The sequence below is a fragment of the Chinchilla lanigera genome, unplaced genomic scaffold (assembly GCF_000276665.1).
Source record: "Chinchilla lanigera isolate Chin_1 unplaced genomic scaffold, ChiLan1.0 scaffold00072, whole genome shotgun sequence".
In the NCBI taxonomy this organism is placed as follows: Eukaryota; Metazoa; Chordata; class Mammalia; order Rodentia; family Chinchillidae; genus Chinchilla; species Chinchilla lanigera.
In genome coordinates, this window is record NW_004955473.1 from 458375 (window position 1) to 486070 (window position 27696).

At 38.7% G+C, this 27696-nt stretch overlaps 1 protein-coding gene across 1 annotated transcript in view; it reads right to left on the bottom strand.

Moving 5' to 3' along the window:
* Positions 1 to 4565: 4565 nt before the first annotated feature.
* Hprt1 (hypoxanthine phosphoribosyltransferase 1) overlaps positions 4566 to 27696 on the bottom strand; it is a 47067-nt gene continuing 23936 nt past the window's right edge. Inside the window, exons 5-11 of the mRNA XM_005401290.1 lie at positions 26792 to 26975; positions 20145 to 20210; positions 13933 to 13950; positions 11439 to 11521; positions 6335 to 6381; positions 6086 to 6162; positions 4566 to 5199 (exon numbers count right to left, since the gene is read on the bottom strand). Of these exons, the coding sequence (XP_005401347.1) occupies positions 5152 to 5199; positions 6086 to 6162; positions 6335 to 6381; positions 11439 to 11521; positions 13933 to 13950; positions 20145 to 20210; positions 26792 to 26975 (523 nt within the window). The 3' untranslated portion in view covers positions 4566 to 5151. The remainder of the gene's footprint in view (positions 5200 to 6085; positions 6163 to 6334; positions 6382 to 11438; positions 11522 to 13932; positions 13951 to 20144; positions 20211 to 26791; positions 26976 to 27696) is intronic.

A 27696-nucleotide genomic window follows, 5' to 3' on the forward strand; every position in this document is an offset into this window, starting at 1 on the left:
GTTCCAAATAATAATGAAAAACCATTTAAAAAATCATTACACTTTCAAGTGGTTTGAAGTGTCTATAAAATTCACATTTAAAAATGGCAAAGAGCACACATAATACTTCATGCTGGGAAGTTATTTTGTCTGAAGCTGCACACAGGATCGTAAAATACGCCAGCTTAAAAAAATATCTGAAGAGTACTCTGGAGAAACTCTGCAACAGTCTTTGAAAATGCTGTCTACAGCCAGAGGAAGTTCGTTTACATTCTTGAAGATCAGCTGCGACCTCAAGAAGCTGTTTAATGTACAAGTCACTTGGAATTATTACCTCCAATGAGCTTAAAGCTTTCCTCTATCTTATCAGTCTCTTAGCTTCTACACAAAAGCTGGACACTACAGATGAAGAGGTCATGGACTAAGACAGCAGATTCTGTAATAAAATTCTCAGTTCAAATTCTTCTGCCGCTTATCAGCTGTGTGATGTGTGATCTGAAAAAATTATGCAACCTCTCTGGACACGCATTTCTTTAACTGTGAAGCTGGGATAGTTCAAAAAAGCAACATAACCATCCTTATAAAGATTCAAAAATGCTTAGTACAGTTTCATTACATAATTCAATAAATATCAGCTATTTTAGTAACAGTGTTTTTTGATCAACCTGAAAAATACAGACTGACTTCCATAACCATGGGACCGGCACCTTCAGATTTAGCCAGCCTCAGATTTAAAACTTTTTGGAAAAAAATTGCATCTGTGTTGAACATCAGCAGCCCTTTTTTTTTGTATTCACTAAATGCAGTGTAATGACTATTTGCATAGACTTCATGTTGCGCTGGATATTCTAAGTCACCTAGAGATAAGTATATAGGAGGGTATGTTATAGGCATCTCCACATCAGCCTTACGCACAGGTCAAATGTAGCCTGACCTGTGTTGGAGAACTGTCCTGAGGTCCTCCCTGGAACATGGTAACATGAGCTGTTTTGTGAGGTGCTTACCCAAGGTAGTTCGTCACCCACTTCCCTGTCTTCAGATCTCCCATGAGGCAGTTTTTCATTGGCTTCCCTGGTTATAAGAGGCTTGGGACTTTTAATCTTGCAGCCTCACTTAGGGGCATCTAGAGTCTGGAGCTGACCAGCCCTCCACGGAGCAACACACAGCTCGTGTCATCCTGTGACTGGGGATGGGGCGATCTGCGGCACGCTTGTCCTGCTGAGGGTGTTCTGTCTAGGTGTCCCCTCAAAGTCTTGTGTGCTCATAGGTGGGACTTCTGGGAGTGACTGGATCATGGCGACGTGGTGCTGGATTAGTCCACTGATTGATTCAGCACAGCTGTGGGTATGGATGATGTCTACTGAAGAGGGAAGACCCATCCTGGGTTTGTGGTACCAATCAATATGGCCTGTAGCCTGAATGGAATAAAAAGGGAGAGGAGAAGGACCTCTTGGGCCCTGCCGGCCACACCATGAATTGTTTCTCCTCTGTGTGACCCCTCCTGCCACGCCGCCTTGCCTTGCAGCTAGTTGACTATGGCCTGAAGCCTCTACGAACTGTGAGCCAAAATAAACCCTTTCTCCCTTAACTAGTGAGTGTGCGGTATTTTGTCCCAGCAAGAGAAAGTAACTAAGTAAGTAATAACACCATGTGGCCTTGCTTCTTTCCCAGCCAAACCTATGCCAGAGAGGCAGGTCCAGTCTAGCAGCTGTAGGTGTTGCTACTTAAAGAACACTCAGCTGCTTGGCAGCACGAAGGACCATGAGGAAAATAAGAGGTAATTAATGGAGAGTGACTTTGAGGCTGTTGGAAAGGTCAGGGGAGGGCTCACCAAGGTGCCCTGGGAGCCAGCCGCAGCGGTGGGGGAGGGGGAGGAGGGATGGAGAAGGAGCAGCGGTTACAGAGGCCCTACGCAAGGAGCCGGAGACCGGCAGGCTGGAGGAACCGAGTGGCTGTGGGGGTGAGAACAAGGAGGGTAACTTAGGGATGAGTAACAGAAAGGAGCAGAGGCTGATTTACACATGCGTTTGTAGGCCACAGACCAGTTTGTGTTTCCTTAGGTGTCAAGCGAGTAATATGATCTGGTTTATGTATTTTAAAAGATCCTCCACCCCCGACAAACCCCAATGATAGGAGAAAACTTGAAAATTAAAGATGACCCCAACAAGCGCAGGGTGGAAGCTGAACATGACGGCAAGAGTGGAGGGGGCCCGGGGCAGTCCCAGTGCTCTGGCCAAGGTGCATGCGCAGGCAGGGGGGTGTTCCTCAGCCTTTTACATGCCATGAAACTGACTACTGCTCCTCTCAGCATCTCCCTTCCCCTATTTTATAACCAACTACATCTGATCTGCTGAAAGCTGATTACAGAAATAAAATTATGGCTGAGTGTGGTGGCACATGCCTGGGATCCCAGCACTTGGGAGGCTAAAGCAGAAGGATCTTGAGTTCAAGGCCAGCTTGGCTACATAGCAAGATGCTGCCTGAAAATCAACTCAAATAATTTATGCCCCCCCAAATTAGATTAAGTAAAGATCTGAGGAGTATTCTTATTAAAAAAAAGAAGTATCAGCTTCAGTCCATCCATGGAATTTGTGTTTGGCAGAGGCTATTTCTCACTCGCTGTTAGATGGGTTTCAGATTGGGTTGTGTTAGGCAACCAACTAAAGCATTATACTTGAATACAGACTAAAAGAGTGGTAGTACATTCCTGCAATCCCAACACTCTTGGGAGGCTGAGGCAGAAAGATTACAAGTCCAAGCTCAGGCTGAAAAACTTAGTGACTTAGCAAGAACTTATCTCACAAATTAAAAAAAATTTAAAAGATCTGGGGATGTAGCCCAGTAGGAAGGCTCTGGGTTCAATCTCCAGTAAACACACACACACACACACACACACACACACACACACACGTTTCAGTGAATCAGAAGAGATTTTAGCTTCTTTATGTTGTAGATTTTGCTTTAAATCTTGGCTCTGCCACTTACTAGCCATGCACCTAACTTCTTAAAATACTTACTTTATGGCAGCAACTAACGAGGATGTGCACTGGCTAAGTGCTAGACCACTGTCTGGTTTCCCCTGCACTGTCACAGCTCATTAATCCTCCCAAAGAGCCTGTGAAGCAGACAGCATTACCCCCACTAACCACGTTCCAAGACTAAGTAACCTGCTATCACATATTCAGTGAGTAGGACTGTAACTTGAGAGCGAGGACAGAACTCCTACCTCTTCCTTACAACAATCACATGAGCTCCAACAGCCCTGTGAGTTCCTGCTATTCTCTAGGTACTGAGTAAACGTCAGTGAATGACACAGTGTTTTCCTCCATGAAGCTTACATTGCTTTTCTTTCCTTTCCTCTCCTCTGTCCTTTCTTCCTCTCCCTTTAATCCCACCTCTTTCTCGCTCTTATGCTGCAGTACTAGCAACTGAACCCAGAGAACACTAAGTATATTCTGAGCTACCTTTAAATTTTATTTTGAGACAGTCTCACTGCGTAGCCCAGGCTGGCCTCAAACTTGCAATTCTTATCTCTCAGCCTCCTGAGTAGCTGGGATTACAGGTGTGTGCCACCGTACCCTGCTCTATGGAGCTTACATTCTACCAGGGGTGCAGGTGGGGTGTAGCCAGTCAGCAATGAACACAAACATAAATGATATGGAGTGTTACTAGGTTACACCACTCAAAATTGCCAGCAGTGTTTTTTTAACCTACAAAGACAGTAATTACATATGGTTCGATGCAACAGAAGTTGACAGATAGTACAATTGAAATGGGGGAGGAAGGAGAGTCAGCAGTGGGAGCAGGATGTAGGATGAATAGGTAAGCAGGCGGACCTCAGTGAGCTGCCATTTTGGAGGGAAGAGGGGACACAGGAGCTATTCTAGATACTTTGCACTCATGTGGCTAACATCATCCTCAACCTTACAGGGTTATGAAGATCAATGGGACAACAGAAGTGAAATGTTTTATAAAGTAGGAAGTCCAAGGTTTATACCAAATTATCATGTAAAACTCCTTACTTTGCTGCTGGAAATTAGAGCAAACCTGGAAAGAAAGAACTATAGTGAGATAGCTCACAAAACTGTTACTTGATACCTCACCTGGAACAGAGAAGAAATTAGTTTTGATTTAAAATTTTCTCCTTCTGCCAAAAACCAAAAAGGGTTGTTGTTCTTTGGCCAATAAAGCATTATATACACAAAGAAACTAACAGGACACGTGTAAGCAATCTGTTGAAATATAGCTGAGATTGCAATCTGAACTTAACAGATCTCCAAAAGAAAGCCAGGTTCTTTTTTCTTTCCTGTAAAATGTGGTAAAGCGTATGCACCATGTGTCTGAAATTTAACATCTCTGAAGCAGGTAGGAACTTTGCTAGCTCCGTCAACCCACTGCAGCAGACATTCATTATCTGCTGTGTGTGGTGAAGATGATAATTTAGCTACTAATGCTTAAAACAGGGAAAAGTCAACCCACAGAAAACTACACTAAGTTAATTTTTGGAGAAATGACAGATATGTAGCTTCTTTTAAAGAGGTAAGTCCTTATTTTAAGGACTTTTACACTGAATAATTCAAATGTGGTACTTTTTAAAATTTATTTATTTGCATTTAAAAGAAACCGTTGACAAAGATGAATGGGAAATAATCTTGAACTAGTGGGGAAAAAAAAGAATCAACACTACTGAGATAGATTTTTTCCAATCGAACAAAACCTCATAGATGCTGTCACCAATATCAATGAAAAAACTGACCACTTCTGACTTTCTAAATACACGGTGATATAATGAGCAATAATCACTTCTGTTCTTTCCTGAATATACAAAAATTAAAATACCAATTAAAAAACTAATATTTTTTTCTTTAAATGTTTCTTACAGATACAATTTCAATATTCTTATTTAACAGTGGTATAGTTTATGAGGTTTTTTCCATTCACAAGTTAAGGAAGCCACCCAAAGGGAACTGACAGTCTATAGGCTCACAGTGCAAATAAAAGTTCAGGACTGCAGCAACTGACATTTCTAAAATACAAAATAGATAAAACTCTTAGAAGGTTCATGCAGAAAGCTTAGCTAAGCAGATGGCCACAAAACTAGAACATCTGATAATTCTGCTGGCGATCTCAATGGGACTCCCAGTGTTTCTTGAGTCAACTTGTCCTCTCATCTTAGGCTTTATATTTGGCTTTTCCAGTTTCACTAATGACACAAACATGCTGTAAAATACAAATCCAGAAATTCACATTAGAACAGTGTATTGCAAAGTGAAAGGTTAAAAACAAAATCTTGCATATCTTGGAGAAATAGTATTATGTTGCCAGGGCTCTTATTAAATAAGCAAACGGAAGTCAGGCATGGTGTTGCACGCCTGCAATCCCAGCACTTGGGAGGCTGAGGTAGGAGACCTGTTTTGAGTTTAAGGCCAGCCTGCGCTACAAAGTGAGATCAAGACCAGCCTGAACTGCTTAGTGAGACCCTGCCTCAAAAAGACAAAAGCAAATAAATAAATAAATAAATAAGCAAGCAAAGGTACTAATTAAAGCTCGTGTCTTGAAGAAAAACCAGTAGTTTGTCCTATCAGTTTGATTTGTTTGTCTCACACAAAAAGCTATACTGAAAAACAAAGTAGGGAATTTTAGGTATGTCAAAATAGGGTCCAGTAGTAAGTGGGAAAGAAACCCTGCTTTAGCTAGTGCTGTTGATGGAGTCTTCTAAATCTTCCTCAACCATGTTCATAAACACACCCATGGGACTCCTGTCTCCAGAGTAGGAGGCAAGTATTTTGAAGGAGAGTAAATTAAAAGACTTGAACTTGATCATTTATTTCTCCCTCAGGACTACATTTATCATTTAAAATAATAATGGGACACAGTTACACATTAAAGCTGTTCAACTATTTCAGCCAGCAAGCAGTGTCCCCCCAGCCTGGCCAAGTTCCAGTTCTAAGGACATCTGTACTTGACTACAGTTTTATGTGACTAATGGCAATCATCAGTCTGTTCAAATTATGAGGTGCTGGAAGGAAAAAAAACAATTCTTCTCTTCCCTAAATTTTAATGTGTGTTTTGAAAAATGAGAGTGAGAAAAAGAAGCGTTACTTACATTCAAATCCCGGAAGTATTCATTATAGTCAAGGGCATATCCAACAACAAACTTGTCTGGAATTTCAAATCCAACAACTGAAAACAATCACAATTCATCATTTAGATACAGAAAACATTACTTTCAAATCTAATACTTGCAAATGTGCCTTCTCTAAAAAATATGCTCTAGAGTACTCTAAGCCATTTCACATAAAAACTTTTTTAGGTGAAAGATGGTTAAATGATTGACAAAAAGTAATCCACTTACAGTCTGGCCTATATCCAACACTTCGAGGGGTCCTTTTCACCAGCAAGCTGTTAATTACAAAGTGTGACATGTGACATATGGAAAGACTACAGGGCATTACTATAGAGCACACTGATGTTCCTAAATAGTGTTTCGTCTGCATTTAGCATGCCATACACGCCCAGAAGAAGACATGAAATGGAGAGCTAAATCATGCTGATCACTGGGAAGGGGCAGCAGTGAGTTCACAGCATGAACAAAACCCTCGGTCTCTACCCAGAAGCTGATGCGTGGTTCTGGGAGCTGCACCCTCACCACCTCTGCGTATCGCTAAGGGCAGCTAATTGGGAGGATGAGTGGGTGGGAAGTGCACTGATGGAAAGGGGCGCTTGGCCCTAAAGTCCTGGAAATACAGTCCCCAAACTGCAAAGGATATGGGAGAGGTAAGGATCATCTTTCACCAAGGCTTTTAATATACAGTTTACAAAGAAGATGTTTAGGCTACAAAACAGTGTGCTGAAGGAAGCAACTTTTATTTTTGGTACCGGAAATCAAACTCAGGACCTTGCACTTGCCAGGCAGGCAGGCGCTTGTGCCACTGAGCTATATCACTGGCCCAACTTTTTTTTTTTGAGGGGGACAAATCCTAGGGATGAGCCCAGAGTCTTGTTCTTACTAAGTACACACTACCACTGACCTACACCAGCAGCCTAGAATTTTTAATTAAATTTTCAATCGTTTGGCTCTTGTTGATAATGTAACTTTGTTCTTTCAATTGTTCACACTGCTATCATTATTGGGTATTTACAGAAATGGCTAATTTGCATATGTGACTTGATGTAATTTACATAAATAAATAGAAACAACTCAATGAAGTCAAATAAGCAGAATGGCTGGGTTGAATAGAATTTCTAATTTTAGCTTTTTGAGGACTCTCCACACACATTTCCACATTGTTCCTACTAGTTTATATTCCCATAACGTGTAAGGGCTTTTTTTTCTGCATTTTTTTTTTTTTTTTTTACTTCTTGAGGATAGGCATTCTTTTTGGAGCAAGATGGAATCTCAGGCTGAGCATGGTGGTGCACACTTGTAATCCCAGGACTTGGGAGACTGAGGCAAGAGGATTGACATGAGCTCAAGGCCAGCCTAGACTACACAGTGAGTTCAAAGCCAGCCTGAATTATGTATCGAGACTGTCTCAAAAAACGAAAGGAATCTCAATGTGACTCTAGTTTGCATTTCTCTGATGGTTAGAGTTGGATAAGCTGGATGGAATGGCACATGCCTATTATCTCAGCACTTGGGAGGATCGACATGAGTTTGACGTTAGCCTGCACTACAAAGCAAGACCCTGTCTCAAAAAGAGAAGTTGGATATTTTTTCATGTATTCATTGGCCATTTATACTTCTTCGGAGAAGTGTCTATTCATTTCAGTTGCCCAGTTTTCTTTGACTGTGTCTTCTATATTGAGAGGTTTAATTTTCTTTGAGTTCTTTGTATGTTTCAGATATTAATCCTCTGAGGAGTAGCTGGTAAAAAATGTTTTCCCATCTGTAAATTGTTTCTTCACTCTGCTCGTTGTTTTCTTTGCTATGTAGAACCTTTTTAAAAATTTAAAAAAATTTTTTTTTGGTTTTTCTCCGGTACTGGGAACTGAACTCACGACCTTGCGCTTGCCAGGCAGGCGCTTTGCCGCTGAGCTAAATCCCCAGCCGCTAGAACCTTTTTTTTAGAGACAGGGTCTCACTATGTAGTTCAGTCTGTCCTTGAACTATGTAGCTCAGGCTGGCCTCAAACTCACGGCACTCCAGAGTGCTAGGATTATAGGTGTGTGCCACCACACCCAGCATATGCAGCTTTGTAACTTGAAAAACAAAGTTGGAAAAAAAGACATACACACACACACACACACACACACAGGTCCCTATTGTCCTTCATTCACTTTCTTCCAATGATAACACCTTGTTTAACTGTAAGAGACTATCACAACGAGAACATGGACATTGGTAAGTGAACTAATCACGTCCAGATTCCACTACTTTTACTGGAACCCATCTGCTTATTTGTTGCGAAATTTTATCACATGTGGATGTATGTAAGTCCTATAACAATCAATATACTTTGCATCATACAAGGCTCTCTCTCTTGTAACCCCTAGCCCCTGGGAACCACTAATCTGTTCTCAATTTCTGTAACTATCATTTTAAGAAGGCAGCGTAAGTGGAATCATATGGTATGCAACTTTTGGATATCATCTCTTATTGGCACAATTCCTTGATATTCATCTGGCTGCTGTGTCTATCAACAGTTATTTCCTTTTTATTGCTGAGTATGATGGTATCAGCGTATCACAGTTTCACTGAACCGCGGAACCTTTGGAAGGACAGTGTAGTTGCTTTTGGCTTTGGGCTATCACCAATGAAGCTGCCGTGAACGTTCCTTTACAGGTTTTTGTATGAACGTGACTTTTCACTTCTCTGGGATAAATATTCAGTAGTACAACTTTTGGGGTCTTAAGAAAGTTTCATGTTTAGTTTTAGGGTTTTTTTTTTTTTGGTACCGGGAATTGAATTCAGGGCCTCACGCTTGCCAGGTAGGTGCTATGACATGTTTAGTTTTTAAAGAAACTGCTAAACTATTTTCCCAGAGTGACCATTCCATCTTACATTCCCATCAGTTAATAGGTTTAAATTATTTTTAAACAAAAAACAAGTTTTACTGAGGAAACATCAGTATTGGATGTTCTAAATTCGAATATAAAATCAAGTGCTGGATGTAATTACTGATTTAAGGGTTTACATTGACAGTTGCCAATAGGTAGAGCTGAGGAAGCATTTGGTCTAAAAAGGCAAAGTAAAAATATTTAGATAAGGCTGAGCCTTAAGGCCTCCGTGAAGGAGAACTTTAAAATTTCAGTGTTAATAGGGAGTATCCGAGGGATTAAAAATTCAGATTCTTGCTGGGCATGGTGGCACACACCTGTAATCCCAGCACTTGGGAGGCTGAGGCAGCAGGATTGCTGTGAGTTCCAACTCAGCCTGGGTTACACAATGAGTTCAAGCCTGAACTACATGGCAAGACCCGATGTCAAAAAGAAAACAAATTCAGATTCTAAAGATCCACCTTCTCCACATAAAGAAACATGGCCACAGTAAGCAAGAGGAATTTATTAGGACTAATAAAAGAAACACAACTCACATAAAAAATAAAATATGATGTTGACCTATCATATTGGCAAATTATGGGACGAAGATCTCATACACTGCTATTTGGAACACAAATTGCTCTAAACTTTTAGAAAGACACTTTAGCAGTAATTTCAAAAGATGTTGAATCCTATAAGCTTTAATTTTATAACTCTGAGCGGCTTTTTAATTTTTAAGTTAAGTTTGAGTGAGGGGAAGATGAGAGCAGGTAGCAGAAGGAAGTAGACACGATCAGCGCATGGAATAGATATGTACAGAAATGCCACAGGGAAACCCATGACTGCACATTACTATGTGTTAATAGCTAATCATAATAATAAAAAATAGAAAAAGGTTAGTCAGTCTAAACGGAATAAAAATGAGCTTTATACTTACTCCTTTTATACATAAAGCCCAAATACACATGAGACTTAAGCAGATATGTAATACCTGTGACATTCAAATTTGATGGTAGGGAGATTAGGGGAGAAGGTCAAGAACACTGATGAGGCCAACTATATTACTAAGCAATGACCTGAGTATTCTTTGAGCACATCAGGTCTCTAGCAACACAAGATGTCTCCGACATGCACCTGCACCAGCTAGGAAAAAAGCTTGGAAGGACACACTGCTGACATATGACTCATTCATTAGTAGGCTGATTCTGATTTCAAAAACACTCAACAGATACCTTGATCCTTCAGAATGGATTATAAAAACCAGTGAATCATTCAGGGAAAAAAGAGAGATCACTACCTGACCCCTTCACAAAAATCACATATTGGTGAAAGACTTAAAAATAATAAAAAATGAAACAAAATTGTAAAACAAAACAAAAAACCCTTCACCAACCAACCAACAAAAAGCCAGGGATGTTAATTCTAACAAAAATGTAAGGCAATAAAAGCATAAACTAGAAAGAAAAACAAAAGCATTAACTGAGCCAAGCTCCCTAGACTCAAATCTCATCTCTATAGCTTAGTGGTGCTGTGTCACGAGGGTATTCCCTACGCCTCTGCCATCCTTATCCGTAAAGTAGGAGTACTGCTGCTACCCTAGAGTTGTTGGAGTGTGAAACTCGAATTAGGCACAGACTCAGGAGAATTGTGAAAGCAAAAGCCAAATGGCACACGTACGGCCAAGAGGTAAGTCTGGCTTAGAAAAAGGAAGCGGACACTGCAAAATTTTAATGTGGGCACAAAACAAGATGCAGTATACATCACTCAATTCCAGAAGCTTCAGATCTTCAGGGCGCGCCACTTTGTACCATTTCCTTACTCCCTGTGGAAGGTCTTAACTTTGCAGGAAAGTTCCAAATCTTCTACGTGCTACTTACGACAAGGGGGTATAATTAGCATGCTGAAAAATCTAATGTAAATAACATAGTTAGCCTTCGGTATCCAAGGGTTCCAGAGCTACTAAGAGTACTCAACTAAGAGTGTACTGAAAATACTCAGAAAAAAACTGTGTCTGTATAGACATGTATTGAGTGAACATATACAGATTTTCCCTTTGTCGTTATTCCCTAAATAACACAGCATCATAACTATTTACATACAACATTTGTATTGTATTAGGTATGATAAGTAATCTAGAGATGATTTAAAGTATAAAAGAAGATGTGCACAGGTTCTATGCAAATCCTATGCCATTTAATATAAGCAACCTGAGAATCTATAGATTTTGGTATCTGAGGGTCCTGGATTCATTCCTGTTTATACTAAGTGACAATTGTTTTAGGCAAGGAGGTGACTGTGATGAATGGCTTTATTCACACAAAACAAATTTATTTTCCCAAGATATTTTCTGAGTCTTACTTGAGATGACATTATTTTTGAAGATAAAAATGACAGCTGAAGGCATTTATCCTTACAAGGAGTCAATCACTTAATTCTCCAAATGAAGAAAATGTTCCATTTCAAAATGTCATACATACCTTGCAACCTTGACCATCTTTGGATTATACTGCTTAACCAAGGAAAGCAATGTTTGCATTGTTTTGCCAGTGTCAATTATATCCTTTAAAAAAAAAAAGACAAGGCATTTAAATGGTAAATAAAGCCAGCATAGTTTTAAATTCAGAGTGGCTAATCAAATACACAATACCAGAGCCTCAATGTTCTAGTATTTCTCCATGGTATAATACCATTTTTTTCAATGCAATAATTTTCATCAAAATTCATACACTGAGATATTTTAGAATTTGTAACTTATCTGGCCCTCAGCAAGCACTGGAGATGCCAGTTGCTAGTACTGGATTTCATAGGCATAAAGAAGTCAATGACAACAAACTAAAAATATGTATGCATGTATTTTATACGTATGTGCATTTCAATAAAAAGTTATGATGCTGTCCTTCTATATCAAAGGTACTTTAGATTATAAATCCAAGATAGAGATTCTTCTCTTCCCAATTCTCAGTTAATAAACCATTCTTTGAGGGCTGGGGATTTAGCTCAGCAGCACAGCGCCTGCCTGGCAAGCGCAAGGTCGTGAGTGCGGTTCCCGGTACCGGCAAAAACCAAAACCAAAAACAACAAAAAAAAAACCAAAGCAACAATAAACCATTCTTTGAGAACCACTGCTTTGTAATATCTTTAAAAGCATCCCAATTAACAAAGGATAAAATGATTTTTGCATTGAAGTGAATCTTAGGTACCCAGTCAAAAATAGGATACTGTTTAAAACAAACCCTTAAACACAACCTTAATGCTTTTCCCTGAAAGTACTCCAAAAGTGGCCTAAAGCAGTGTGAAGCATAAGCAACTTCAGGACTGGAGAACTGTGAATAATGCAGTTTTCTTGACTGTGGTAGCCAGAATTTTGATGGCTCCTGGTCTACACAACCAAACCATCTCTACCATTTTGGCTATGAGTGGAATCTGTGCAAATGGTGGTACAGTCATTTCAATTAGACTGTTATATAGAATAACTGGCAGATTGGAGATTTCCCTGATAGTTTTGAAGAAGTCAAATATCATGTTGTGACAAGACCATGGGTTAGGATATGAGGATGGCCTTTAGCAGCTCAGAGCACCCCTGGCCAGCAGCAGGAGAAAATGGTCCCTCAGTCCTGCAATTAAAGGAATTGGAAGAGTATGAGCCATAGATGAGCAGTATCTTGATTCAGCCTCTTAAGACCCTGAGCCTCCAGAGGATCCAGCTAACCTGTTCTTGGGAAGTTTAAAAATCATGCATGAGAATGCATATATCAACTTTCAGGATAGCTGTCACACCTTTGGGAAGGAAGGGTAAGTGAAGAAATGGAGTGTAGCTCTATTATGTTTAATTTTTTCAAAATTTTGAGCAGGGGATTTAGCTCAGTGCCACAGCACCTGCCTGGCAAGCCTGAGGTCCTGAGTTTGATTCCCAGTACCCACCCCAACAACAAAAAAAAATATTTGAAGCAAATACAGCAAAATGTTAATATTTTATGGTTGGTGAACATACCCTTTCCTGAGTTCAAATGTTTAATAATTAGTATTAAGAATAAAAAGATCCAAGTGAAATGAAGAGGGAAGTGGGACAGAAGCCGGCTTTGTGCAGAAGACTTCTGAGCTAGTTGTTAAGGATTTAAAAGTGACATAGAAATGAGGGGAATAAAAGATGTTTCATGCCAGTCCTGGTGGCACATACCCATAATCCAAGCACTCTTGGTTCTGGAAGGCTGAGGAAAGAGGGTCACAAGTTCAAACCCAGCATGGGTAACTTGTAGTTCGGTGAGAAGGCCCTCAATTCAATCTCCAGTACAGTCAACCAGTTAATGGTAGAACATGTGAGGTACAAGCAATAATAAGGTGCAAGCAATGAAAACAACCTAACTGCCTATCAACTCGAGAATGGAGGAAAGCGCAGATATTATTATTATCATCATCATCATATTATTACTACTACTGCTACTACTCAGTGATGAAAAAGAATGAGCAGTGATACAGTCCACAACAGGGAAGAACCCTGAAAACATTGATAAACTGCTTAACCTCTCTGTGCTTGTCTCTTTAGCACTTAGAATACTACATGGCAAAGTGAGCACTGGAAAAAGCTGGTTACTATTACATATAAAATAATTTAGGACATAATAGCAAAAGTATATAAATTATATGCATATATATCTATATAAAACTTACATACTTTTAAAAGTATAGATTATATACATTTGTATGTACCAAAAGTGGCATAAAACAAAATTTAAGCAAGACATCAGATTATACATATGCTTAGAGAAAAAGATTTATAACCAAAAAAACTTTAGGAAATACTCCAAAATTTTTCCAGTATCAGTAAAAATGAATCACTATATAGCATATACTCAACACAGGCCTACCATTAAAACTGATAAAAAAGAATTTCTCTCTCTAGCTTACCTTTAGGATTACATACACAAAATAGAAAAGCATAAGCACTACACTAAAAGCAAATGCAGAACTTACCTCAACAATCAAGACATTCTAGAAGAAAAAGAGGAATGCAAATTAGTATGGTAAATTAGACAGTATGCCCAGTTACAGGTGAAACTGCATCACAACAAAATCCAAGGAAACCCAAATTCTTCTTTTTAAATACTGTACTATATCAAACTTCTCTTGAAACAACTGAGCCATCTGTTGGGATTTGGAAATCTTTAATCCTGAAATTTTCATTGATAAAATTTGACCCATGTGTTGTTTTATAAAAGCTTTCATTACTTAATACAAGGTCTTGGGTGAAACATGAAATTTCTCTGGGCCTCAGATTACCACATGTAAAACGAGAAACTCAAACTAGTTGGTCTCTGACACTAACATTCTAAGAACTCCAATTTGTATGGTAACTCCAAAATCATGCATTTAACTTACCATATAGAATTCAATTCAAAACTCATTTTCCCATTAGGCTAAAACTATACAGATGTGTCCATATTTTTGGAGTACACTCAAAAATGATACCAATACTTCCTCTCACCACAAATCCTTACCCCACTTTCTATATGTTAGGATATTATAGCTGGAAGAGTCCTAAGAGAAAATACCAGCTAAGAATTACCCACTAAAGTAGACATGGGTTTTACCTGTTCTACTAGCGACAGGAATGAGGCAGTATTTCACATACTGGTTATAATCACTGCCACAAGAAGATTTGTGCTACATTGCTTATTCACAGTTCTCATATATATAGTGCCATAAAAATATACCATCAGACTTTTATTAATGTTCTATATATCCTTCTAAGTTAGTGGTTACCAAAATAGGAATACAACATTCACTGGGTTGCATGAAAGATTAAAAACATTTTTAAACTTCTTCTATATCACCTATAGTTCTATATGTATTTTATAACATATATAACATCACAATTCACATATAATTTACAAGTACACACACTAAGAGTGATTGCTTGAATTTATTGATTTGGCATGCAAGTAAAAATTTGGAGACTCACGCTCCAGGTATTAAACGTAAACTTATAACCAAGTAAAGCTTCAACATTCCATGCCTGAAAGCAGATTATCACTGGAGATAAAGTCTCTCTCAAGCCTGGGTAGGTCCAAGCGCAGAACAAAGTAAGGTTAGCCCATAGATTTTGGCACGCAATTTTCACTACCTTTCTCACTCTCATGCATCCTCAGTGAAGCAGCTTCTAGAGACAACTGTAGCCTATTGGCCACCTATTCTAGGCAGGAAAAAATTACTTTAATATTTAAGGTGAAGCTCAGCCTAAGAGAGAATAAAACAAAAATTGGAGCAATCCAAAGGCACAGAAATAATAATCTCCATTTTTATGAGATAGTAAATTCTAATTAAGTTGCAAATACACTAATACAATGAAAAAAAGTCCTCACTGTTCATATCAATCCCAGTATTGTGCAAGGCATATGGACAGTGAAGTTAAGATATTTCTTAGTTCAAACTGTGGCTCTGTCACTTAAATTATGACTTTGAATTTCAATATTCTTCACTACAGAAAGGGAGTAATGCATCCTGGAATGGTTTATATTTTAAATGTCCCCCAAAGCCTCATATGTCCCACCTGCTTCTGGGAATGGTTACATCATTCATGTGTGATACTAGATTAAAGGTGTGATAACTGGATTAGTTCACTGGTTGGTTTAGCATAGTTGTGAGTGTGGATAATGGGGAGGCCAATCCTTGATGTGGGTGGCACCAATCAAAAGTCTTATAGTCTAGATGGGATAAAAGGGAAAGGGAGGTTTGCTGCTTTCTGCCTCCTCTGCCACATTGCCCTGGCTTGGAGCCAGCTGACTATGGACTGAAACTGCTACAAACTGTGAGCAAAAATAAATCTTTCCTCCTTTAACTTCTACGTGTTGGGTATTTTGTCCCAACAATCAAAAAGTAACTAAGACACTTCCTTCATAGGGCAGCCATGAGGATTAAATGAAATAACAAATATATTAATACAGCAGGGAGATGCTTACCTGCTTAATAGCTTACCCCACGTGTCACTCAGCCAGTGTGTCTATCCCATCCAACTGATTATCCCATCCAACATTTCTACCATTCAGTTCTTATTTGCTGAGATACACTCATGTTTGTTTGTTTTATCAACTAAGTTTTGCATACTTTTTTATTTAGAACATTGTGTTCACCTGTGATGTTGTTTCTAGTGAAATCTAGTAAGTTCTGGTTTTTTACTAATTCATGTTTATTTGTAAAAAATTATCTGTAATTTTGTGCTATAATCTATAAAGATTCTTGTAAGTACATTAGATACAACATTTATACTTCTCCAAAACTCAGCGATATTCCTTTACAATACAAAATGGACACACATGGGACACTGAGACTGAATAGGAAGGAAGGGCCAAAAGATCTTCAAAAGAAAAAGCTGAAAAGGGAGAAATGCTAGCATATCAGAGAGAAAAAGTCTGTGTTATGAAATGAAAAGACAAAGAAAGATGTCCTTATTTTCAGCTATTCATAATACAGAAATGATAGAACTTGAAAGAAGAAATGAAACTGAAAACCTTCCAATAGTGGTCAATGATTATAGTAATTCTACGGGTGGTGCTGACGGAGGTGACCAACACCTAATGAGCTATCCTATAATCAAAAATTGAGGGAAAAATATTATCATGAAATAATTATGTACCTTCTGGACCAAATAATATGGAACTTGTTTACTTTTTTGCAACAAGGGGGTTCAAAAAGTCATTTATAAAGACCAAATAATTGAAAAATATGGGATAGTGAAATACCAACCTGGACGTCTACCGCTGACGTCTTTATCATTACGTTTAGTGGGGAGACATTTTACTGAAATTATGCCACCCACAGAAAAAAAAAGAAAGGCCAACACGACAGGGTAAAGTGTGTTGTTCAATGAAAGACAATAATGCAAAAGAATCTGGAAAGAAACCAGATACTACTGTCCAGACTGTAACACTGCACTGTGTATCAAATGTTTTCAGATATACCATATACAGAAAAATTATTTCATTAATTTTTTTGTGGTGCTGGAATTGCACCCAGGGCCTTGTGCAAGCTAGACAAGAGTTCCACCACTGAGCCACACTCCTAGCCCTATTTAATTAATTTGTAAAGTTGTTGTTTTCATATGTTGTTTTTAAATAATGAAAAAGGTAATTTTTGGTCACCCTATATTTAAATAATTGGACCGGTAAGTTAAGGAGCTAATTCCCCACCTTTTCTCATTCACAACTAATGTGCCACTTCAAAACACACAATATAAATCTTTAGCATAACCATAACTTAATATAATCCATCAGTGGACTGCTGTTCCACGTACTATGCGTGTTTTTCTCAAAATTTCCTCTGCCCTAGCTAGGTGATCTGAAGGATCCATATTCTCACGAGTACCTGTGGCTCACTGTTGTAGTGATTGGCACAATGGGACCAGAGAAACTGATTTCTAGTCTTGGCTCTAGCAACTAGTTAGTTACACAATCTTGAATAAGTCAGACTACAGACTTATTACTGTAAGACAGTTAATCCAAGTTAAAGTCTATAGAAATTAAACATTTGTCCAATATAAAATTCTAGTAGAGTATGATTCTACCACTGGTTTCTTCCTGGGCGTGGTGGCACACACCTGTAATTGCAGCACTCAGTAGGCTGATGCAGGAAGGTCACCCAGAGTTCGAGGGCAACCTGGGCTCCATAGTGAGTTGAAAGCCAGCCTGAACTGTGAAGCAAGACTCTCAATCAATCAATAAAGTCCAGCATGGTGTCACATACCTATAATCCCAGCACTCCGGGAGACTGAAGCAGTAGGACTGGAACTTAGCCTGGGCAATTTAGCAACTTAGTGAGACCCTGTCTCTAAATAAAGCCAGGACTGGGGATGGAGCTCAGGGTGAAGGCCCTGGGGTCAATCCCTAGTACTGGGGGGGGGGGAGCAGGGAAAACAGACTTGTTACCATTATTGAGAGTTTAATTTATGTCAGGTACTTTATGTCCCTACTTAATAAATGAAAATAATACGGCTCAGAAGTCAAACGACTTTCCTAAAGTCATAAATACAGGCAAGTGGGAGACAAGGGATTTGAACAAAGGTGTGTACTCAGGATCCAAACCCCATATTCTCAAGCACTAAATGGAGAAAGAAAGGAGAAAATATTCATAGCCATGTTTCTGCACATACGTAAATTTCCCCCCAAAAAAGAGAAAATGAAGTAGTTTTAAATAACCCCATAATCTCACCAGCAAGAATAAGTTCACTCATTTATATTTCCTGATTTTCCACAATAAATGTTCTCTACTGTGACCAGCATTAAAGAAGTTATTTTAGAAACAGAAACCTGTTCATAAGATCACAGAGCAACAGAGTGGGATCCAGTTATTAGCTGGAAAAGGCAAGGTCAAACTAAATCACAGAAGGCTTTGAAGGCTAAGCCTCTTCCACCACTGAAAACTGATTATATGAGTAAGGGCTTCAAATGGCCTCTAAATATGGACAAAACATGCTGAAAGGGAAGAAAAGCTATAGAATGATAGATAGAAAGAATCAAGATTACAATTTCTTCTTCAGCACTTTCAGAAGATGTTGAGGTCAACACTGGGTTGGCATGACCCTGGGATGGGCTCAGAGAATTTCATACAAGGGTTTTATGTCAAAGTTTTCTTGCAACACTCAGTCAAGTAAGCAGTGAGAATTAAAATCTAAAAGCCAAGGCAGGAGTCATGGTACACACCAGTAAACCAGCACTCTGGGAGGCTAAGACAGGAGAACTGTTAAATTTGAGCTCAGCCTGGCCAACTTAATAAGACTTTGTCTCAAAACAAAACAAAAAAATTTAAAAGGGCTGGGTATGCAGCTCAGTGCAAAGGTCCTAGGTTCACCCTTAGTACTGAAAAAAAAAAATCTTCCCTTATCTATAAAATGGGGACATAATCTCTCTTACAGGATTGTTGCAAAAATTTTACGAGATTTATGCCTTTGTACTTGGCATAGTATCTACAAGTAAACAGTAACTAGCAGCTTCCAAAAAAAATCAGCATACCATCATTTATCACTGATTATTCAGAGAATTTTCAACGTGTCAAAAAGTGCTTGCTATTCAGGGGTTAGGGATGTAGCTCAGTAGTACAGTGTCATTCTTGAAACCCTGGGTTTGATCTCCAGCACCACACACATACACAAAAGAATAATGTTCAAATATCTAAATATCTCTATTATTTTCAGTTAACACGACCATAATGACCAAAGGATCAAAGAAATCAAAAGGGAAATTTAAAAATCTCGAGAGACAAACAATGGAAGTGCAACATAACAAAAAATTACAAGAATTTTTATGTATTAAGAAAACTGAGATTTCCTAAAATAGTGTATTTTGAATATATTTATTTAGTGTATTCATTTACCATATATTGTTTTAAGAGCTCTACATGTATTGTGTCACTTAAATCTCAACTCTGAGGTGCCTGCTATAGTTACCCTTATACTGCTTGCTTTTGGGTCACAGGCGTTAAATAACCCATGCAACATCATTGGATTAGGAGATGCTGAGCAAAGCTTCGAAGCAAAACTGTCAGACTCTAGAACCCACACTTTCAGCCACTCTGCTCTACTACTTCTCTATCTTTTAAGAAACTATGTGTATGCTTAAAGAGAAAGCTGCCTTTCCCCCAATTTGTATTTTTTGAAGGATTCCAAATTAGATTCCGATATATACAGAGAGCAGTACTAGGTCCTAGACCATCCAGCTTTTCTTTTCCAGCTTTTTAAGTTTAACAGATTCTACTGTCTTTTGGCTACACAAGGGGCAGGGGATGTAGCTCAGTGGCACAAGTGCCTGCCTGGCAAGCACAAGGTCCTGAGTTCAATTCCTGGTACCAAATAAAAGTGTGTGGCTACACAACCTAGGGAAAGATAATTAACCTACATTGCTTTCAAGGGTTAAATAACCCTTGGTTACTGATGCTATGTAAGTAAGCTGCCTTAATGATTGACTGACTCTTGGTATAATGTGTTCTGTTTTTCCCCTTCAGGATACATACACCTTTCCCACTCTGGGTGTGGTGATACACACCTGTAATCCCAGCACTTGGGAGGCTGAGGCAGGAGGATCCAGGAGGATCGTTGCAAATTTGAGACCAGCCTGTGCTACAAAGTGACTTCAAGGCCAGCTCGAACTGCATAGGTAAATCCTGTCTCAAAAAGACAAAAAAAAAGCCATACATACCTTTCCAGTTAAAGTTGAGAGATCATCTCCACCAATTACTTTTATGTCCCCTGTTGACTGGTCATTCTAGTTTGAGGGAAAAAAAAGCACTGTGTATATATATACATCTCCACACTTATATACACATACTTCAAGTTATCAAATGGGAACTAAAAGGTTTAAGAAGTTAGCTAACTAATGTCCACAGCATTATGACATTCTAAATGATATGAATTATGTTTCCAGAAATGAATGACCACGTAACTTTCAAGTAGAGATTAGTAAAAATTAATTGGCCATTACTGATCTGATGTTTTTAAGGGTCCTAAAAATAGGGTGCAGCCATTTTTGAGTGCACAGTATTAACAGCAGCCCATCAGCAGTTAGAGTCACTTCTGAACCACAAGGGAAGTTATCAGCGTGACAGGCATCTGGTTCTGCCCTGTGCCATTCCCACATCAAGCAAGTCACAGGGGCTGGTCAATATCATATCTAACCCCAAGGGTACGCCCCATCAAAAGTCTAGAATCAAGGCTGGGGATGTGGCTAAATAAATGGCAGAATGTTTGCATACTATATGCAAGGTCCTGGGTTCAATCCCCAGAAGCAGAAAGAAATAGGGTAACCCTGGCCCAGATCCTCTTCAACAGGGCAGACCTGGGCCTGGGAAACCAGGTCTGTGTACAGTCCTTCAGGGCATACCTCTTAGGCTCTCACTGCTCCTATTACAGAATCTAGTAGAAACCCTTACAGGAGTTTCAAAGGGGAATGTTCATTATCCTCTGCAGTTGGTAGTAATAACTGTAACTTGGATGTGCTGGATTTAAAACAGAAAATGGGATAAAAATTCAGGTAAATCAAAGAGCTCTTGCCCTGCCAGAGAGCAAACCAAACCATAAAGTTATAGTAATTACAATGGAATGGTGTTGGCACAGTAATTGACAAAGGAGAGCCCAGAAACAGAGCAGAAACATGAGGATTTAGTATATGATAAGGATGGTATTTTGAGTCAGTAAGGACAAGATGAATTATTCAATAAATGGTGTTTGGTCAACTATTTACCCATTTGGGAAAAATAAAGTATGGTCCCTACCTCACAGCATGCACAAAATAAATTCCAGATGGATTAAAATCTAAATATAAAAAATAAAGCCATAAGCAGACTTGAAGAAAATAAAGGATATTTTTTTCATACTCGTGGAAAGGGTAAAAACTTAGGCATGATATGAAGCTTAACTAAAAAGAACGGTAACAAATACTCCTAAAATACACACTGGACTCCCAAGTAAGAACCCATAGGAAAATGGAGAACAAGCACAAATAGACAATTTATAGAACAAAGTCCTTAATTTAGAAAATGATACTATCTGAGAAACAGGCTACAGCACGGTTCTACTGTCCACCCACCCAGACTTGCATAATTGAGCCTGATGAAATGTTGAAGGGAAACAGGCGCTCTTATTGCTGAGCTCATAAATTGGCACAACCTCTTTTGAAAAAGACATAGTAATACTTAAGGAGCCACTGTAAATATGCGTGCCAGTTTGGCCCAGAAATCCTACTTACAGGGTATGATGCTACAAAAACTCAATTTGCAAAGGTACATGCAAGGACGTTCACTAATCGTTCACTGAAAAGAACCGACATGTCTATGGACAGGAAACTATATAAATTCATGAAATTAATCTACACACAAGTAATACTACAAAGCTATTAAAAAGACTATTAATCTAATATACACTGACATGGAACAATGCTAATTTAAAACACCAAGTATTAGAACACTGTGTTGACTACGAAACCATTTTTATTCAACATTTAAGCTCCCCACGTTGGGCTGTGGGAGTAGCTCAGAAGTGTAGCTGGTACAGCACTTGCCTCGCATGTGTGAAGCCCTAGGTTCCATCCTCATCACCAAAAACAATTCCCCTGCCCAGGCAACTAGTTCATGTTGTAAACCAAATGCATTACTTTATGATATCAAAATGCCTTTCATATTATTCGCATCTTAGAGAAACATTCTAATTAAAGTCCAGCGTTTCAAACATACAGAGTTGATTAATGGCAAAAAAAGTATAAAACCTTAAGCCTTACATGAGAGTAAATCATGCCAATTTCCATTATAAACCTTGATAAATAGTGCCATCTTCTGTAGAAATGTGGTATTACAGTCCAACTTCAATTGATCTTTTTTAGAGAGGAAAGGACAAGAGGAATAAATATCTAAGAACTGATGAGTGGAATCATGGAAAAATACCTGTGATCCAAAGGCTGTGATGATACTGGTAAGAGACAAGAGAACTCTAAGCACACAAAACCCTGGTTCCTACTACCATACAAATCTCCACACTCACGGGCACCAAGGTTTTTAGCTGGAGAAGATAGCCACTCATTTAATGCAGGCTAATAAAGAAGTTCCATTTAAGAGTGACAGAACAGTCAACTTGCTGGAATATAGTTATAAGTGCCCAAATCATAGAAATGAAGTGCATGAATCAATGACCTGACCTGGGTGCCCATGGAAACTGCACTGAACTCGCTCCCTCCCCTCCTGTGTGGACAAGCCTCCTGCTGCATTCTTTTACTAAGTGTATCTTCCATGCCTGATCTTCAATTATGGTGATGTGTGGGATGACACGAGCGGGTAAGGGGAGAGACCCCCCTCCACAGTTGCTCTATCCACCCCTCTACCATCTCTTCTCACTCCTCCCAGCCACAGCTATCCTTAACTCAGGGTGTCAGCTACCTCCAATTCCTAGAGAAGCTCTTTCGGGTTACAAATACATACCCTTAACACCTGTCTGCCTCTCACAGTTTAGGTGAAAAAAATGAGGATAGTAGGAAAGAACTTTATTTATTTTCCCTTGTCCATTCCCAGGAATTTGAATGCCTCTAGAAAGCAACGAGAACTCCAGTTTTGGGGCTGGGGTTGTAGCTCAGTGGTAGATCAAGTACCTATCATTCAGGAGGCCCCCGGGTTTTCATTTTCTCAGCACCAAAAAAAAACTTTTTTACTTGTCTAACAACTTTCCTTCCTGAGGCTGCATTACTTTTTTGTTCAACTTTTAGTAAAAATATTTCAGTTGAGAAAATATATTCACATACTTATCAACTGTTTCATTTTTCTGAATGTCACAGAGCCTCAGAGACAGAAAAGATCACTGCATAGAATATATAGAACTATATTTCAATGTTCTAAGGTGGATATTCAGATTTTAATGTCTCTAAAGTCAACATTACTACAACTGATGGCACCAGACAAATGTAACTGGATGATTTTTTCTTTTTTAGCAATATAAAAAATAGTGCTAAGTCTTAGAAGCATCTTTTTTTTTTTGGCTTTTCTCCGGTACTGGGAATCGAACTCACGGCCTTGCACTTGCCAGGCAGGCACTGTGCCGCTGAGCTAAATCCCCAGCCCTGAAGCATCTTTAATTTAATGAAATATGATATTTGGAATCCCCACATTATTTCCCATGTAGGCACTAGATAAATAAAATCTTGCCTAAGCACTCTGATTAAGAGTATCCAAAGTATAATATGTGTGTATATGTACAGAGAGAAAATTCTTTAAAACAGTAGATATAAAAGTGGCAGCAGAATTTGGGAAGACTTAATTCCTTTATAATTTTCTGCAGTTGCATTTTCTTAAGTAATAACCATGTATTTTATTAATGAGGAAAATACAATTTTTATTTGGAAAAAATAGATGAGTGTGTTAACATTATAATGCTTCTTTATTCTGGGAATATTTAATACATGGAGCACTGACTTAGGATTAGTATAGTACATCTGATTCACTGTTTCAAACCAGTCAAGATCAGTATGTAAAATCGTACTGACATCAATGTTAGTCATGCTACAATTTATAATTTCCACTTTATGGTTTTACAAATTAAGCTGCCTGGTTTTTAATATGCATATGTGAATACTTTCCAAGACAAGCTGTTGAATTATTAAATAGGTTAAGAGACATCACTTCAAATCAACAGAGAACATCTGTATAGTTCTCTTATTTCTACTCCTTAGTACTAAATCTACACAGAATTTTACATAAAATATTACAGGTTCTTTTATCTTAAGTAAAAATGTACATAAAAATATGCTTTACTTATGTTTAAGGCTTCATGCTTTTTATCAGCTGAATTTGGTTTAATAATCCTCTGAGATCTAAAACTAATAGGGAAAAAACTAAAACTAAATAATGGAATCAAAATGTCAAAATGGGCCGGGCGTCGTGGTGCACGCCTGTAATCCCAGCACTCGGGAGGCTGAGGAAGGAGGATCCTTGAGAGTTCGAGTCCAGCCTGGCTTACAAAGTGAGCTCAAGGCCAGCCTGAACTGCACAGAGAGAGCCTGTCTCAAAACAACAAAAAAAAAGTCAAAATGGGGTTGGGGATATAGCTCAGTGGCATAGTACTTGCCTAGGAAGTTCAATTCCTGGTACCAAAAAAAAAAAAAAAGTGTTTCTACCACTACAAATTGCTTTTCCAACTACAAAATATTTTAAAATGAAAAATACTGACTTCTTTCCCATTTTTTGCTTGTTTTTGCTTCCCAAATAAAAGATATTCTGAGACAAGGAGGGTAGCACACATCTTTACTCCCAGCTACTCAGGAGGTTGAGGCAGGAAGGTTGCCAAGTTCAAGGCTAGCCTGGGCAACTTAGTGAGACTCTGTTTCAAAATTTACAAAATGGGCTGGGAATGTATATCACTGATAGACTGATTGCCTAGCATGCCTCCCACCCTGAATACAATCCCCAGTGTTGTTAAAAAAAAATAAATAAATTAAAAAATAAACAGGAAAAACATTAGGCACATATGCTCAGATAGGAGTCATAAAGAAACTCAGATTTTGTATGGAGGTTGCTAAATAAAACAAAAAAGATAAGTCATTATCACGGGCGGTGAGGGCCCACTAGAACTCGAAGCAACAATGTTATTAAAGGTTGTCCAGCTGTAATGCCAACAGCGAGCCTGACAACTATCAACCAATGAATCAATCAGTAACTTCTGTTGAGTAGGGACCCCAGTTTTATGTTTAAGTCTTTAATTTAAGCAAGGCTTTGAAAAGTTAAAAGGAGCTTGTAAGTAGGAAGTACTGTCATAAATTCAATGGGATAAAGAAAATGTCTATGAAGATACTTAAATGGCTGCCCAGCAACCCACAGAGCTGACCAAAATGTAGAAAAACCTTTCCCATGTTCTTGCTTCCAAGATGACATAAAAAGAAAAAAGGACCAGTGGTCATACTGGCAGCCTACTCACTGTACAAACTGCGACTGATGGGTTTCTAAGGACAAGGCCACCAAGAAGCTCACCATTTGAAACACAGTAGAGGCCACGGACATCTAGGACATTTTCCAAGGGGTGTCACGTCACCAATATCCTTGTCTCTGCAAACACCTCTGTGCAGCTGTTTGCAAAGCTGTATCACCGAGTGATATCACTCACAGCAAGGTGGACAAGAGCTGAGCTTGAGAAGCCAAGAAAGACTGAAAGCTCCACTCCTATCTAGAACTTCTGTGCTGCCCATGACCTCCTCCAAAGCCCAGGTATGGAGCTGTCACTGAGGACTGAAGAAAAACTATCCTTAGGGAAAAACTACAATGGAAATCATACTTTAAAAGTGGAAAAAGCAGGCTGAGGACGTAGCTCATTGATAGAGTCCCTGTCTGGCATGTACAAGGTCCTGGGATTAATCCTTAGTATCAAAAAAAAGTAGAAAAAGGTCTAAGATTTGGGTCACTCAAATAGATGATTCACGGAGAGAATGAAGGCTGAAATGTTGCTAAGTGCTCTCCCTCTGAAAACAACTTGAACAAAGGTGAGTTTCTACAAAGACATCCTGTAACACTAACACGTGGAAGAACAAAGACTGGACTTTTGTTCTAATCGTTGAAGAAGATAGAAGAAATGCCTATTTTGGAAAAGAGAAAGTTACAGAAAACACAAAGTAACAGAACTAATAAAAAATCTAACATTCATACAAAGAAACTGTGGATAATAAAATTCACACAAATATTACCCTGAGTTTATCTTATCAAAGTGTCAATGTTCTATTGTATTTCAGATTGTGTGACAGGCAGAGTGACTGTGGGTCGAAAGAGGTTTCTACTTTCTGGGAAGTGATTTTTAACCTTATAAGCCAGACCTAACTCCAAATGATCTATGACTCTCCCCAACCAATCTAGTTCCAGAGGGGACATCCGTTACCACTAAGCACAGTCAGAAAAGAACCCCTAAGATACAACAGCAATTCTTACAAGAAGTTTTCAAGAAACACCAATACACAGCCAGGTGTGGTGGCATGTGCCTGTACTCCCAGCACATAGAAGACGCATATGGGAGGACAGATTGGCCTAGTAACTCCAGTCTAGCCAGGAAAACATAGTGAGATTCTTGTCTCAAAAAAAAAAAAAAAACTAAGAAAAGCATGAAACCCTTGCGAAAACAACGAAGTCCTGTAAAATAAGTATATAGTTTCTTAGATGAGTAGTGTGAAAAAGGTAATACTCACTTTACTATAAACTGCTAATCAGCATGTTAGAAAAAGCCCACTACAACTGAGTGAAATGAATGTGTAAGTAGAGCTTACAGAGCTGCAAAGAAAATATAGGCAAAACCAGACCTGTATTTTTAAAATTGTCTATCAAATATACTTACACAGTAGCTCTTGAGCCTGATAAAATCTACAGTCATAGGAATGGATTTATCACAATTTCTATTGAGTGCTTTAATGTAATCCAGCAGGTCGGCAAAGAATTTATAGCCCCCCTTGAGAACACAGAGAGCTACAATGTGATGGCCTCCCATCTCCTTCATCACATCACGAGCAAGTCTTTCAGTCCTACGGAAATAAAACCAGAGATTTAAAAGACAGTTCCACACATTTAAATTTGATAACAAATTACCTTTCAAGCACTAAGCAACCACTTAACATATTTTCTGTCCCCATAAAGGATATCCTACTTTCATGAAGCAAACTTCAAATTCGATACCTTCAAAAATCAGGTACACTATAAAATCTACCATAAAATTAACAGAGCAAATAAAAATAAGATAACATTATTAGCTATTAGATTGGCAAATTCTGATTGAATGGTGTAATACACATCATTAGAAGAGACTGTAAGGAAAACAGCATTCTCATATACCCCTGGAAACATTAACTGATAGGACAGTTCAGAGTATAAAATTGGCAGTACCATAGCATTCAGTAAAAACCTGCGCCTTGACCTAGAATTTACCCACTTGGGTAAAGCTGAGCAAGGGCTAAACCTTGTGTAAAAGGATGTTTCCTCTGGTACAGTCTATGACAGCAAAATAATGGAGAGATCTTAAGTGACCATCAATAGTGGGCTTCTTAAATCAGTTAGGAATTTCCATAAATGGAATGCCATGCAACCTACAAAATAAATGAGATACTAAAAAACAAAAAGCCTGCTATGGTAGCACATATGTGTAATCCCAGAACTCTGGAGTCTGAGGCAGGAGGATATCAAGCTTTTTTAAAAATGAATTAAGTTTACTGATACATTTTAGACATACATAATGATCACACTCATCAT